At 55.1% G+C, this 13,599-nt stretch overlaps 1 protein-coding gene across 13 annotated transcripts in view; it reads right to left on the bottom strand.

Annotated features, from left to right (window-relative positions):
• CACNA1C (calcium voltage-gated channel subunit alpha1 C) overlaps positions 1-13,599 on the bottom strand; it is a 461,815-nt gene that overhangs the window by 39,090 nt on the left and 409,126 nt on the right. For 5 of the 13 annotated variants that reach the window (XR_016037705.1, XM_088837459.1, XM_088837448.1 and 2 more), the window contains exons 27-31: positions 13,061-13,262; positions 12,125-12,283; positions 11,570-11,680; positions 4,017-4,100; positions 3,488-3,571 (exon numbers count right to left, since the gene is read on the bottom strand). Coding sequence is in view for 12 of the 13 variants with exons in the window: in XM_088837459.1 (XP_088693585.1) it covers positions 3,488-3,571; positions 4,017-4,100; positions 11,570-11,680; positions 12,125-12,283; positions 13,061-13,262 (640 nt within the window). In the remaining variant the exon portion in view is untranslated. The remainder of the gene's footprint in view (positions 1-3,487; positions 3,572-4,016; positions 4,101-11,569; positions 11,681-12,124; positions 12,284-13,060; positions 13,263-13,599) is intronic. The other 8 variants (XM_088837460.1, XM_088837453.1, XM_088837457.1 and 5 more) reach the window with 4 other exon arrangements.

Here is a 13,599-nt window from a genome sequence, read left to right as displayed (position 1 = left end):
ATATTCAGGACTTTAGGATTGGTAGTTTGATTTCCTTCCTGTCCAAGGACTCTCAAGATTCTTCTTCAGCACCACAGTTCGAAAGCATCAATTCTTCCACACTCAGCTTTTTTTTATGGTTCAACTATCACATCCATACATGACTACCAGGATAACCATAGCTTTGACTAGACAGACCTTCATCGGTAAAGTAGTCTCTGCTTTTTAATATGCTGTCTAGGTTTGTCATCGGAGAAGGCAATGGCAAGCCACTCCAGTACTCTTGCCTAGAAAATCCCATGGATGGAGAAGCCTGGTGGGCTGTGGAGAAGCCTGGTGGGCTGCAGTCCGTGGGATCGCTAAGGGTCGGACATGACTGAGCGACTTCACTTTCACTTTTCACTTTCACACATTGGAGAAGGAAATGGCAACTCACTCCAGTGTTCTTGCCTGGAGAATCCCAGGGAAGCCGGGGCCTGGTGGGCTTCCGTCTATGGGGTCACACAGAGTCGGACACGACTGAAGTGACTTAGCAGCAGCAGCAGCAGCAGGTTTGTCATAGCTTTTCTTCCAAGGAGCAAGCATCTTTTAATTTCATGGCTGCAGTCACCATCTGCAGTGATTTTGGAGAAAATAAAGTCTTTCACTTCTTCCATTGTTTCCCCATCTATTTGCCAAGAAGTGTTGGGACCAGATGCCATGATCTTAGTTTTTTGAATGTTGAATTTTAAGCCAGCTTTTTCACTCTTCTCTTTCACTTCGATTAAGAGGCTTTTTAGTTCTTTGCTTTCTGCCATAAAGGTGGTGTCATCTGCATATCTGAGGTTAATGGTATTTCTCCTGGCAATCTTGATTCCAGCTTGTGCTTCATCCAGCCCGGCGTTTCATATGATGTACTCTGATATAAGTTAAATAAGCAGGATGACAATATGCAGCCTGGACGCACTCCTTTCCCAGTTTGGAACCAGTCCATTGTTCCACATTCAGTTCTAACTGCTGCTTCCTGACCTGCAGGCAGGTTTCTCAGGAGGGAGGTAAGGTAGTCTGGTATTCCCACCTCTTTAAGAATGTTCCACAGTTTTTGTGATCCACACAGTCAACGGCTTTGGTGTAGTCAATGAAGCAGAAGTAGATGTTTTTCTGGAATTCTCTTGCTTTTTCTATGATCCAACGGATGTTGGCAATTTGATCCCTGGTTCCCCTGCCTTTTCTAAATCCAGCTTGAACATTTGGAAATTCTCAGTTCATGTACTGTTGAAGCCTCACTTGGAGGATTTTGAGCAGCACATGAGATGAGTGCAATTCTGCGGTAATTTGAGCATTCTTTGGCATTGCCTTTTTTTGGGATTGGAATGAAGACTCACCTTTTCCAGTCTTGTGGCCACTGCTGAGTTTTCCAAGTTTGCTGGCATATCGAGTACAGGAGTTTAACAACATCATCTTTTTAGGATTTGAAATAGTTCAGCTGGAATTTCATGACCTCCACTAGTTTTGTTTGTAGTGATGCTTCCTAAGGACCACTGACTTCGCACTACAGGATGTCTGGCTATAGGTGAGTGATCACACAATTATGGTTATCTGGGTTGTGAAGATCTTTTTTGTACAGTTCTTCTGTGTATTCTTATTACCTTTTCTTAATATCTTCAGTTTCTGTTAGGTCCACACCATTTCTGTCCTTTACTGTGCCCATCTTTGCATGAAATGTTCCCTTGGTAACTCTAATTTTCTTGAACAGATCTCTAGTCTTTCCCATTCTATTGTTTTCCTCTAGTTCTTTGCATTGGTCACTTAGGAAGGCTTTCTTTTCTCTCCTTGCTAGTTTTTGGAACTCTGCAATCAGATGGATATATCTTTCCTTTTCTCCTCTGCCTTTCATTTTTGTGTGTAAATGCATGTGCACAGAAAAAAACCAGCAGGCTGAGTGATGACGCGGGCCTGGCCACAGTGGCCCTCTGGCCTAACCCCAGAAGACGCCGGGACTGGCTGTGTCTTGTGCACCCAGGGGCCTGTCTGCTGTTACCTTCCTGCCCTTGGTTCCTGCACAGACCCCCACAGAGATCCCTCCACCAGAGGCTGGCCCACCCTGACCTACCCTGGTCTCCCCCAAGAGGGCCTCCTGGTCTGAGCACAGGGCCCTGGTCAGGGATATGCATGTGCAGGGATCCGAGAGCCCCTGGGGTACAACCTGGCGCCACATGGAGGTGCGGGAGGTGGTGCGAGGGAGAAGAGGCCTAGGTTGGGGGGAGCTCAGTTTCCTTGTCCTCCAATGACTTACCGGATAAGGTCAAGGAAGTGCGTGTGCACGGGAGTTTACACACACACACACACACACACACACACACACACACACATCACAAGACAAAAACGACCCCAGGGGATCCCCGAGACAGAGGGGCAACCAAATCTGGGCAATGGGTCAAGCAGGGAGGGGTGAGGTTGACGATAGGACGTAATGGCCTCCTCCCAGCATCCACCCCCTGAAGGGGCAGACAGGCTTCTGGTGGGGAATCAGGACAAGAAGTAATGTCAGTTCAATGACTGGCAGCCAGCTTTGGGGAGGAGGGGTGGGTAAGGACTGGGGTAGAGGGGCTGACGGTCATGGGGGGTTTCTGACACCTTAGATCAGAACCCTTCAGCATCTGCTCTGAGCTGGTACTCAACGGTTCAGTGCATCAACATTTGTGCAAACATTATCAAGTCTCTTAACCAATGAAAAACCATGACAAGGAACTAAATCACACATGTTAAAGACCAGCCGCAAGAGGGCTGGCCTACAGATAGAGAGAGAAGGTTGAGCATGCCAGGGACAGACAAGCATGTGCAGGGGTGAAGACTGTCTAGGAGGGGCAGCTCCCAGGAGCAGGTGCAGGAGGCCCTGGAGCCAGGCGGGGGGGTGTCTGGGAGAGCCAGGCAGGGGCAAGGCTGGTCCTTGGGGCAGGTTCACGTGGGGCCAGGTGCTCCACAGTAAGCGGAAGGGGGTTGGGGGGGGAGGAGCCCTCTCCAGAGAAGAGGCATACAAGCTATTCTCCCAGCGAGGGGCCCTCCCAGTGTGAATCCGGGGCGCGGTGGGCTGAGAGGACCGGCCAAGCGGGAACCTCTGCCTGCCCGGGGTCCTCGGGAGAGGCCTCTCCCGGATGCTGGAGCAGGAAGGGGCTGGGTCCCCGCCCCGGCAGCCGCCCGGGGTTGTGAGCCGCCCTCCAGCGTCTTACTCCGGGGCCCCGGGCTGCGTCCTCCTAGGCAGTCATCATGCCAGGCTGATTGCAAAGAGGAGAGGAAAGGATGCAGGAGTCAAACTCGGAAGGAGAGGAGGGCCTAACGCGTTCCAAATGTTAAAAAAAGAGAATAAAGAAATTTCAAAATAAAGCAACAAGAAAAAAATCCTTTAAACCAATTGAAACAAACAAATGAGGATAACGGAGTGGAGATGCGGAGGAGAGGAGGCGAGGGAGAGCGATGGGGGTGAGCGTGAGGCAGGCACGGCGTCACAGGGCGGGACGCCGGTACTTACGTTTACCTCGGTGATGGCTATATCAACAATGCTACCCACAACAATCAAGGCGTCAAATGTGTTCCATGCATCACAGAAATAGTGCTGCATGGGCAGAGGAGCCGAGGGAGGGAGGGAGAGAAAAACCAGCGACAAAGGAAACAAAACAAAAGGAAGAGGAAAATGAAAACAAAACAAAACAAAGCATGAAAGAAAGGAGAGAAGAGAAAAAAATGAGAAAAGAAAGAGGTTATGTGGGCATACTGGACCCCTTACCACTCCACAGCTCTGGAGGTGCACGCCTGCACCTGTCGCTCACGGAGCCTGACAAAAGTGGGTTAGTCGGGGGCCGGGCGGGCGTCCGGGAGGAGCGGGAGCCTTTGCCCGGCCCGGCGGAGTGGGGACAGCGGGGGGGCTCATGTCCCCCAGGACGGCGGCAGGTGCGAGAGAAAGCATGACTGGAGCGGGTAAAATAGGAAACCAAAAAATAAACCGAAGGAGGTGAAGAGAGAGGGGGGCACGGAGGCATCCTGGGCAGAGTCATACTCACATTCGTCTCACTGAGAATGACGTCAATTACGCTGCCAATTACGATCAGGAAGTCAAAGACATTCCAGGGGTCACTAAAGTAGCCCTACACGGGGCGGCAGGACGGGAGTGAAAAGGAAGGTTAGACAGACAGGCACAGAGCCCGCGGGGCCGCCCGGCGCTGCTGGAGTCCGAGCCCAGGAGGGGCGGCCGGCCCACCCCCCACCTGCCTTCCCAGGTGCCCCTCCTTAGACCCGGCCCCTGGCCACCCTTCCTGCGTCCCCAGCACCTCCCAGGCCTCCAACTGTCTTGTCCGAGGGCTGCCTGCAGGGACGGAGGTGACCTGGGGCAGGGCCTTTGAGGAGTGATCTGGGAATCACAAGCAGCATCGGTGTGGTCCAGGTGAGGGGCCAGGCCCTTGGGCTCGGTGGTGACTCAGGTGAAGCTCGCGATGATGAGGGGCCACATCATCAGAGCAGCATCTACAACCAGGTCACCCTCGTGCCAGCCCCAGACGGGCATTAGCCCTGGATTTGCCTCTGTCCAGAGGCTTTCCTCACTTCAAGCGGATGGAGGCTGGATCAGGCCCAAAGCCTGGAAATGTGTGTGGGGGGGCCTGGACTGTGTCTCTGAAGCCCCGTCCCCAGCATCATCACTGTGACTGGCATCCTGCTGAGATTCCCTGAGAGAACAGGGCTCTCACAGTCTTTCCTGCAGGCAGGGTGGGGGCCTGGGACAGAGGCTGTCATGCCTGGTGCCTGGCAGGGAGCAGGGTGCTGAACCCACCCCTTTGTCCTGCACATGTGGATTTTGTCTGTTTTACACTGTATTTGGGGAAGGGAACAGATGCATGTTTTTGAGACACTTCTGGAAGCATATGGATGACTGACTGTCTCCATTTCCGTGAGGAGTCCTGGGTAGGCAGACTCTCTGCAAAGACAGGACGGGTCCTCTCAGAGTGGAGGGGTCAGGGAGTGATGCTCTGGGACACGTGGATGCACACTCGCGGTTCAGGAGCCCGGGAGCTGGGCAGCCGCTCTCCTGGGGGGTGGAGTAGGGAGGGTCAGCACCAGGGGAACGTGTCTATTTTAAGAGAGGACATCTGCCCCTTTGGTCATTCCAGGGAAGCCCCCGCCTCTAAGTGTCTCCCAGGCCCCTCTCCCCAGCCCTCCTGGGGGTGGCCAACTCTCCCTTTGTGTTCCTGACTCTTAGGAGCCAGGCGTCTTCTGCTGGTCCATTTCTCCCGGCTCTATCCTGCTCCCTGACCCCTCACTTCCCAACGGTGCCCCCTTTCAGCTGGATCACAAGACATGCTGTCCAGGCCATTACTCTTAGTGAGGAGGTCAGGTCACAGGGACAGGCCTTCTCAGTTCCCAAGCATTTCTGCCCATGTGAGCAGAGATGCCACCACAAAGCCTCTGGACAACCGGTGGGGAGCAGAGGCTGGCCGAGGGCACGGGGGGAGGGAGGGCCACTTAGAGCCCTGGCCATCTTGTCAGTGTCCTTGAGTGTTTCTCTGAATATCACAGGATCCCTGCGGCAGAGAGAGACTTGCTGTCTCTGAAGAACCAACCCTTTCCGGGTGCTCATATGGCATTTCAGGCACATGGGGAGTGCCAGTTTTGAGGGCAGGGGGACAGAGAGAGGACCCCAAATGAACGACAAGTGTGCATGTGTTCAACATCAGTTTTGGAAAACACTGGGGAGCTATCTCCAGGGGGGAAAACGGTTTCAGGAGGGAAGGGGTAGGGAGTTCAGGCAGAGAGAGGATGGAAGCAGGAACCAGAGAAGAGTCCAGGACGTCCCGCATCCAGCCTAGAAAACCCAGCGACAGAGTGTTATTGGGGCCAAGGGGAGGAGGAGAGGGGGCAGCGGGCGTCTCGCTCGCAGGGAAGGATGGAGTCTCCGGTTCACCAGAGGGACCTGGAACAGACGGGTGGGTCACCTGGGTCTGCAGTACGGCTGAGGGAAGAGACGAGGGAGGAAGGCAGGCAGAAGCGGCGGACAGGAGGTTAACAGCGGGCGAGCACGGGGCAGGAGCCAAGCCCTAGGACCCTGCAACCCACCCCCACTAAAGCATCGCCTGTCACCCCTGCTGTCTGGGTGCACAGGCCACCCCCCTCTCCCGCCCTCCTCAGAGGCTCCCTCTGCTCACGCCCTGCCCTCGCCCTCTGCAGGCAGTGCTGCTGGGGCTTCGGTTGACCTCTCTGACCTGCGGGTCCAGTGCCTCCACTGGCCGCAGAGCCCACCAGTTCCCGCCCAGAGGAGGTTTACACATGGCCTGAGTGGGGGGGAGGTGACAGGGTCCCTTTAAGATGCCAGCTCCTTCTGACCCATCCACCCCCGATTCTATCAATCTTCAAAGCTGGATAATGGACATGGTTTGATTCAGCTGTCAGCCCCTCCTCCCACCCATTCCACACCCACCCCAGAAATAGCTGACACCCTCCGGAGGTCAGTGGTTGTCAGGACACACCTGGCAATCCCCAGGTGGATGGGACCTGTTCGCTGGAAATCTCGGGTGACACAGGTTTAGGGGGTGATGGAGGAAGCAGACTGGGAAAATACCACAGACTTTTAGGAAGTCTGGCTGACCGGAGCCAGCTCACATACCCGTTCCCTCCTTGGTGGAAGTCAGGGTCAGGAAAAGGGTTTCCGGGCTCTCCCTGACCTGGTGAACCAAACCTCTCAAGGTCCAGCTCCTCAGAGCCAGGCAGGGCTGGTCATCGGGGGGATAGCGCTTTGGGCTGGAAGCCTTCTCTAAGCCTGCAGGGTGAGTGGACCCCCAGCCTTGGGAGGACTTGGGTGTGTCCCTGGGGTTGACGGGCTAGCATCTGCTAGGAACTATCCCTTCTCCTGAGTGCGCCAACCCTCTGCTCACTGGCTCATGGACCAAACCAGCCCTGGCTTCAGCCCAGAGTTTCTGGGAAGGAGAGACTGCCGCCCCAGCATCCCATGATGCACTGCACCTGCGTGAGAATTCGGACTTCTCCACTCTTGGATCATCTGTGCCCCGATTCACTCCATGCCTGGAGCTGTTCCAAGCTGAAGGAGGCGGTGTAGTGTGTGAGCCCTAGAGGCAGTGTGTCTGGGTTCAAGTCCTCCCTCTGCCACTTCCTGGCTGGGTGACCCTGAGCAGATGACCACATCTCTCTGTGCCGAGGTTTCCCCACTTATGACGACCTTCCGGTGATGGTGGGGGCGAGGTGGGACACAGGTGAGCCCTGCACCTGCAGGAAGCCCAGTGCGTCCAGCGACTGTCAGGGTAGATGGAGCTAGTCTGCCCCTCCCAGAGAGGCCTGATGCACAGGGTCAGTTTTGGGGGTGGGGCTGGGCAGTGGGGAAGGCAGAGCCCAGGATTGTGGGAGGAGGAGAGGGAAGGTGAAGCTCCAGAACCCCAAGCTCATTCAGGGGGGTCTCATCTTGAATCCTAGTGAGGACTGAGGAGGCAGGATCTAAAATGCAGGGGGAGACAGTGTGTGCTTGACCAGGGAAGGAGGTCCAGCCGAGTCAGAACCTGGCTGGACTGAGCCTGGGAGGCGGTGCCCCTGGTCCCAGAAGCTCTGGTCTTTCCTGGGCTCCAGACTGTGGGTCTGAGAGATAGGGGGTGGGCGCAGCCGGCAGCGGAGGGTCACACTGGGAACCACCGCCTCGCAGAGATAATGCCAACTGTATGCAACATCATGATGTCCTCAGACATCACGGTGATCAGGGGGCTGCCGGTGTCGAGTGGGGCGGCCTGGCTGGCACACAGCTGCTCCCCTTCCTGTCTCCCACCTCCCCGCCAGTTCTACCCTGTGACTTGCCCTTCAAGAGGCTGGCGCCACCCAGCACAGACAGCATCAGATGGAGGCGGGGCAGAAGGCAGCAGGAGGCAGGGGAGATCCAGGGTGGGTGGTGGTGACCCTCCAAGTTGTTCGAGGAATGCACACTTTGGACATCTGCTCTGGTTTTTCTTTGGAGTTAAGCTTTTCCTCCCCAGCAAAGTTTCAAAGGCCTTCACTCACTCATCTCACCGACATGTGATGAGTGCTCCGGGCACCTGGAGGTGAGCTCGCTGTGGGCAGAGCATAAGCACCCACAGCCTCCCCTCGTGGGATGGAACGGGATGGGAACCAGCTGGGCTCCTTTGGGGTCTCGGGATAGTCTTCCCCTGCCCTCTTGACACCTGAGTCCACAGCAGGACTCCACTGCAGAACCACCCAGGACGAGGGTTTGAGGGGACCTGCCCGAATCTGGGGCTTTCTAGGTGGTGCTAGTGGTAAAGAATACACCTGCCAATGCAGGAGTTGCAAGAGACTCAGGTTTGATCCCTGGGCTGGGAAGATCCCCTGGAGGAGAGTATGGCAACCCACTTGAGTATTCAAGCTTGGAAAATTTCACAGACAGAGGAGCCCAGTGCGTTACAGTCCGTGGGGTCACAAAGACTCAGGTACAACTGAAGCAACTTGGCACACACGCATTCCTACTACTGGATATTTTTCAGTGCTTATCATCAAGTCTATCTTAAAAGTTCTTTTCTGTCTTTGCTGATATATTTCCATTCATAAAAGGACACTCCCGCTACTCAATGAACTTCAGATCCTTCTAACCAAAGCCTTTTCATGCTGACAAGTTTAGTCCTGTACCTTCTCAAAGGGCCCAGGGACCGCTGGGAATGTCCAGGGCAGTTCTCCTGTTCGGGGGAGAAATCCCCTGGCCACTAGGTGTTCAGGACACGCCTGTCACCTGTCCCACTCTTCAGACAGACAGGGCAGAGATCTACTTGAATTGACTTAATTTCTCAAAGTGGTGAGCAGAACAGATGGAAAGGAAGACCAGAAACATCAGTTACCGCGAGGACATGGAGAGAACAAGGCCAGACTACAAATTGACCCACTGACCAACCAACCACAGACCAAGCGACGGAGAAGGAAGCCCAGCAGGCCAGCCTCAGACACTCGCTGTCAGGTCTGACGTCCACCCCCACGTTCCTGTTTTCTGACCGTCCTTCCTCAGCTGACACTCACGGGTGCAGACAGACAACACAGACACGCGGTCACGTTAGAAGCCCTGGTTTTTGGGTGGAGCCAGCTCAGTATTTCCACCAGAGCTGCAGACACTTTCTGGATTGGTTTTCTGCCTGGAAATGTTGGCGATGCTTCTGGAATCTGTTCCTTAATGAGGGATTCCCAGGTGGCGCAGTGGTAAAGAAACTGCCTGTCAATGCAGGAAACGCAGATTCGACCCCTGGGTTAGGAAAATCCCCTGGAAGGAAATGGCAACCCACTCTAGTATTCCTGCCTGGGAAATCCTATGGATGCAGGAACCTGGCAGGCTACAGGCCATGGGGTTGCAAAGAGTTGGACACGACTGGGTGACTAACACTTTGACTTTTTCCTTTTCTCTTTAAGCACAGACAGACTCTTCTGCGTGTGAAATGCAGATGCCCAGGGAGGTTGTCTTACTTCTTTGGAAACGTCGCTCTGATTTTACCCAATTTTTTCACGACAGAAAGCAAGATGTACAGTAGATGGGGCGCTTTATGGTTCTGAGCACCCTAACTGGCTACTTCCCGGGTAACTGGCTTGTTCCTGGGTCTGCAGGATTCAGGGACAGTGTTCTCCGGGCTTAGGCCCATGCAGTGTCACTGCCACTTGCTCCTTAGGGCAGGTCTGTCTCGTGCATTCCCTGAGCTCTGCAGCCTGACTCAGGAAGACCCCACAGGGCTGTGCAGCAGCACCTGACATCGTCAGAAACATGTCTGACTCACCCAGAGTGACCCAAGCCTTTGAACTATTTAACCTGCACATCTCATGAGACTGGAGAAAACCAGTCCGGTTCCCTCCTGGAAGCTGTCATCCGAGTTGGAGGCTCCGCCCAGCGACGGCCCGGCCCACCAGCCTCCCTGGGGTGTGCTGCTGTGGGCTCTGAGCCCGCCGGCCCCCTGGCCATGTGGCTTGGAACAGGGCTCCACAGAAGAGGGCCAGGGACATTCCATGGTCTTCTCTGTCCCTAAATGGGACTGGGCTTGGAAGGGAAAGTGAAAGGAGTCTATTTGCTGCCCTGGAGGAGGTGGGAAAGCACCATGATTATCACTAAATGACATTTATTAGGGTCTCATTCTCTGCATTCAGCCTGGGTTCCACACTCTGGACTCTCAGGTTCCTTTGGTGAGGGAGGCTTGGTGCAGTGAGAACACGGATGTCTTGTCTTTGAAGCCCCTCAAGGGTTTCCCTCCTTCTGCAAAGTCCCCAGCAGAACACATGGTGCAGGAAGATGCTTGCTAATGGCTTGGTGTGGAGGGAATTACATCAACTACAAAGTCAGACACGCTGGATTCTATTCCCAGTCCTGCCACTTAATGATGGTGTAATTAACACAACACTTAATTGCTCTGAGTTCCATTCCCCTCTTCTCTAAGACGAGGAGCTAATACCTATCTCAGAGAGGTGTCTTGAGGATTCCATGCAATGAGGTGTGTGCAGCACTGCAGGTTCCTGACAAACGTTGGTGGAACATTAAATCAGAGAAGACACGAGGATCCTGTCACTAAACAGGAATCCGACCTACAGCCTCGGGGCATCCTCCTGGCCCCACTAGTTCTGGAGCAGGTGGGCATCTGAATGGAAGTGAAATATAGGACCAAGGATGTGCAGTTTGGCCCCTTTGCGCTCCCCGCCTGGGCTGACCTGTGCTGCATCTAGAAAAACCAGTAAAAGTGGGGACAAGAAGGTTCGGAAACCTGTCCTGCGTTACCCTCTTAGATCCCTTCTCACTGACCCCCCAAAGTTGTGTAGCAGCTGGAAGCCCCTGAGCCCCCAGGACACACCATCGAGGGCAGCTGTGAAGCCCAGACAGTGGACATGGTGACGCTGAGCTGTCTATAGGGAGAGAGATGGGAGGTGCTCAAACCCAGTCACCCTCCATCCTCGAGGGTGTGTGTGTGTGTGTGTGTGTGTGTGTGTAGGGGGGGTGTCTGGTCAGTGACAAAGGGCACAGATGATACAAGAAGCAGGAGCCAACCCGCCCTGTCCTGTCTCACTCAGCTCTGATCTCTCCCAACGCTTTTTTTCTTAAAAGCTGCTTATACCTAGCTACGCACAGACATTTGTAGGTCTGTCCTGTGCTGGAAGGTATGGGCAGTGACTGTAGCCCTGAGGTGGGGAACCAGAGGCCCCCCGGATGCACTAATGCCCAGCCCTGAGCAAATGCAGCCCTACCTGAGCCCCTGCAGCAAGGCTCTTAATCTGTGCGGTTCCCGCGTGAGAACAGACCCCTTTTGGGTCTAGGGGGGCTGGGCCTGGTGAGGTTTGGTTTCCGTCTCTTCTAGACGATGTGTGGGGGCGAGGGCAACTCCGCCTCCTACAGAAAGAGGCTGGCTCAGGCACCTCCCTGCTCCCTCAGGGAGCAGACCTCAGGTCAGTCCAGGGACTGAGAGTCTGCTTCAATGAGTCGGCCTGGCGTGAGCCCTGAAGGCTCCTGGGCTGCAGCAGTCATCGCCAGGAGGATCCGGTCCCTGGCAGAGACTCTGCCCGGATCGACCCAAGCCCGCCCCCGGCACTGTTGACCGAAGGCCCGTCGCAGAGGACCTACCTTGGGCTTGAAGGCGATGAGCTTCAGGACCATCTCCACTGTGAAGAGGCCAGTGAAGAGCATGTTGAGGATGTTCATGGCGATTTTGAACAGACAGCTCTGACCGTAGTGCTGGGGGTGGGGGGTGGGGGCGGAGGGGCTGTGAAATAAGGCGGGGGCTCCCTGCTCCCAGCCACGCCCTCAATAGAGACCTTCCTGAACGCAGCCCACACCTGAGGGAGCAGGCCACACCTGAGGGAGCCAGGTGGGCTCAATAAGCCCTGCAGGCCCTTCCCCTCTCTGTCGTTCCCGCAAACGCAGGCGGGCACGGCCTGGGCCCTGCTCTCATCGGGGTCAGCTCTGCGTGGCTGCCTGGCCTCAGGTGGGCTCCACACAGCTGGCATCACGGACAATCAATGCCATTGCAAGGTCACCTGTGCTCCATCGCCCTCTATCTCACAGCCCAGGGTCCTCGCATTCTGACCCCTCGGGAAGGTGCCCTCCTGCCCCACTAGGCCAGCGAAATGGCACCACCTCCCAGCCCCGTTCCGCCCCCGAGCCGGTCCGCGGACTGACCTGCATGGCCAGGCAGATGGTGTTGAGCAGAATGAGAACGAACATCAGGTACTCGAAGTAGGTGGAGTTGACCACGTACCACACCTTGTACTGGTGCTGGTTTTTCGGGATGTACCTCCGCAGCGGCCGGGCCTTGAGGGCGTACTCCACACACTGCCGCTAGGGTAGACAGGAGGGTTAGTAACCAGATGATGGGAGTTCTCCCCGCACTGCCCCTGGGGGTAGACGGGAGGGGTTTCACAGCTTGAGCCAGCTGTTACTTGGGCATTTTTTGAGGTTCTATCACTCCCCTAAGGAGGGAGAACCCTCTTTGGCTGGTCCCCATCAGGATGTAGTCAAGGGGGCCTTGTCCCCTTCCTTCCGTCTCGGGGATGGCTGGTAAACGCTTGCTGACTTACTGATATTTCCAGCTATAGACTCTCCTGGAGGCCCGTCTCTCCGCGATTCTCCTTTCCCCTCCTGAGTCAGTTGTCTTAGCTACCAGTGTCCACAGACCAGAAGTCATAGCTCGCGGCCAAGGGGTCCTTGGTTGACCAGACTCTGGTTACCTCTGTGCCGTGCCCGGACCCTAGGTCAGGACGGGACTCACCCAAGCCCTCCTCTCTCCTCCAGCCTCCATTTCCAGCTTCTAAACCCGACCAGTCTATCTGCTCCGTCTCTACTGTCATCAACCTGGTAATACATAAGGGTCTAAGAGCCGCTCCTCTACACTAACTGGCTTCCCTCTTCCCTGGCTTCCTTACCATGCGAAGTCCACACAGCAGCCACACAGTGAGTCCAGAGCCAAGGTGTGGACTAGGGGTCCAGAGGTCCTGACAGGGGCTTGGGGGGAGTTCCCTTCCTAAGCAGAGCTTGGGTTCTCTGCAGAAGGGGTGCTTCCACAGGCTTCCACCTCCTGGCCACCCGGCCTCTCGCCCTCTGAGGCATGGGGGCTACCTGGTTCTTGTCCAGCTCGCAGTTCTTGTACTCTTGCTCCCCCTGCTCCTGGAAGGTGACGATGACGAAACCCACGAAGATGTTCATCATGAAGAAGGCAATGATGATGATGTAGATGATGAAGAAGACGGAGATCTCCACGCGGTAGTTGTATATGGGGCCCTTGTCCTCCGTGTGAGAGTCAATGGAGCGGTACAGCAACCTGCAGGCAGGGAGACAGGCCCGCGCAGGGCCAGGGAGCTGGTTCAAGCCCCAGCTCTGTCTCCTACTACTGTGTGGCTCGGGCAAATCACTCAACCTCTCTGAGCATCAGATTCCTTATCTGCAAAGTGTGAACAATAGTTTTGGATTTTCCTACCTGGCAGGGCAGTTGATACAATGAATACGAAGGTGTTTTGAAACTGGCAAGAACTGTCCGAATGTAATGTGAGTCATGGGCATTGATTTAAAAAACTGGAGATATTGGTAAATATTAATACAGCTTTGTTGTTTCTCAGCAGAGACTCAGAGGATGTTGCAGTGAACATGAGATCCATTTA

This window comes from Moschus berezovskii, chromosome 6 (assembly GCF_049115385.1).
Source record: "Moschus berezovskii isolate FMDL1 chromosome 6, NW_MosBer_1.0, whole genome shotgun sequence".
NCBI lineage: Eukaryota > Metazoa > Chordata > Mammalia > Artiodactyla > Moschidae > Moschus > Moschus berezovskii.
The sequence above is the reverse complement of the archived record's forward strand: the minus strand, read 5'-3'. Positions and strand labels throughout refer to the sequence as shown.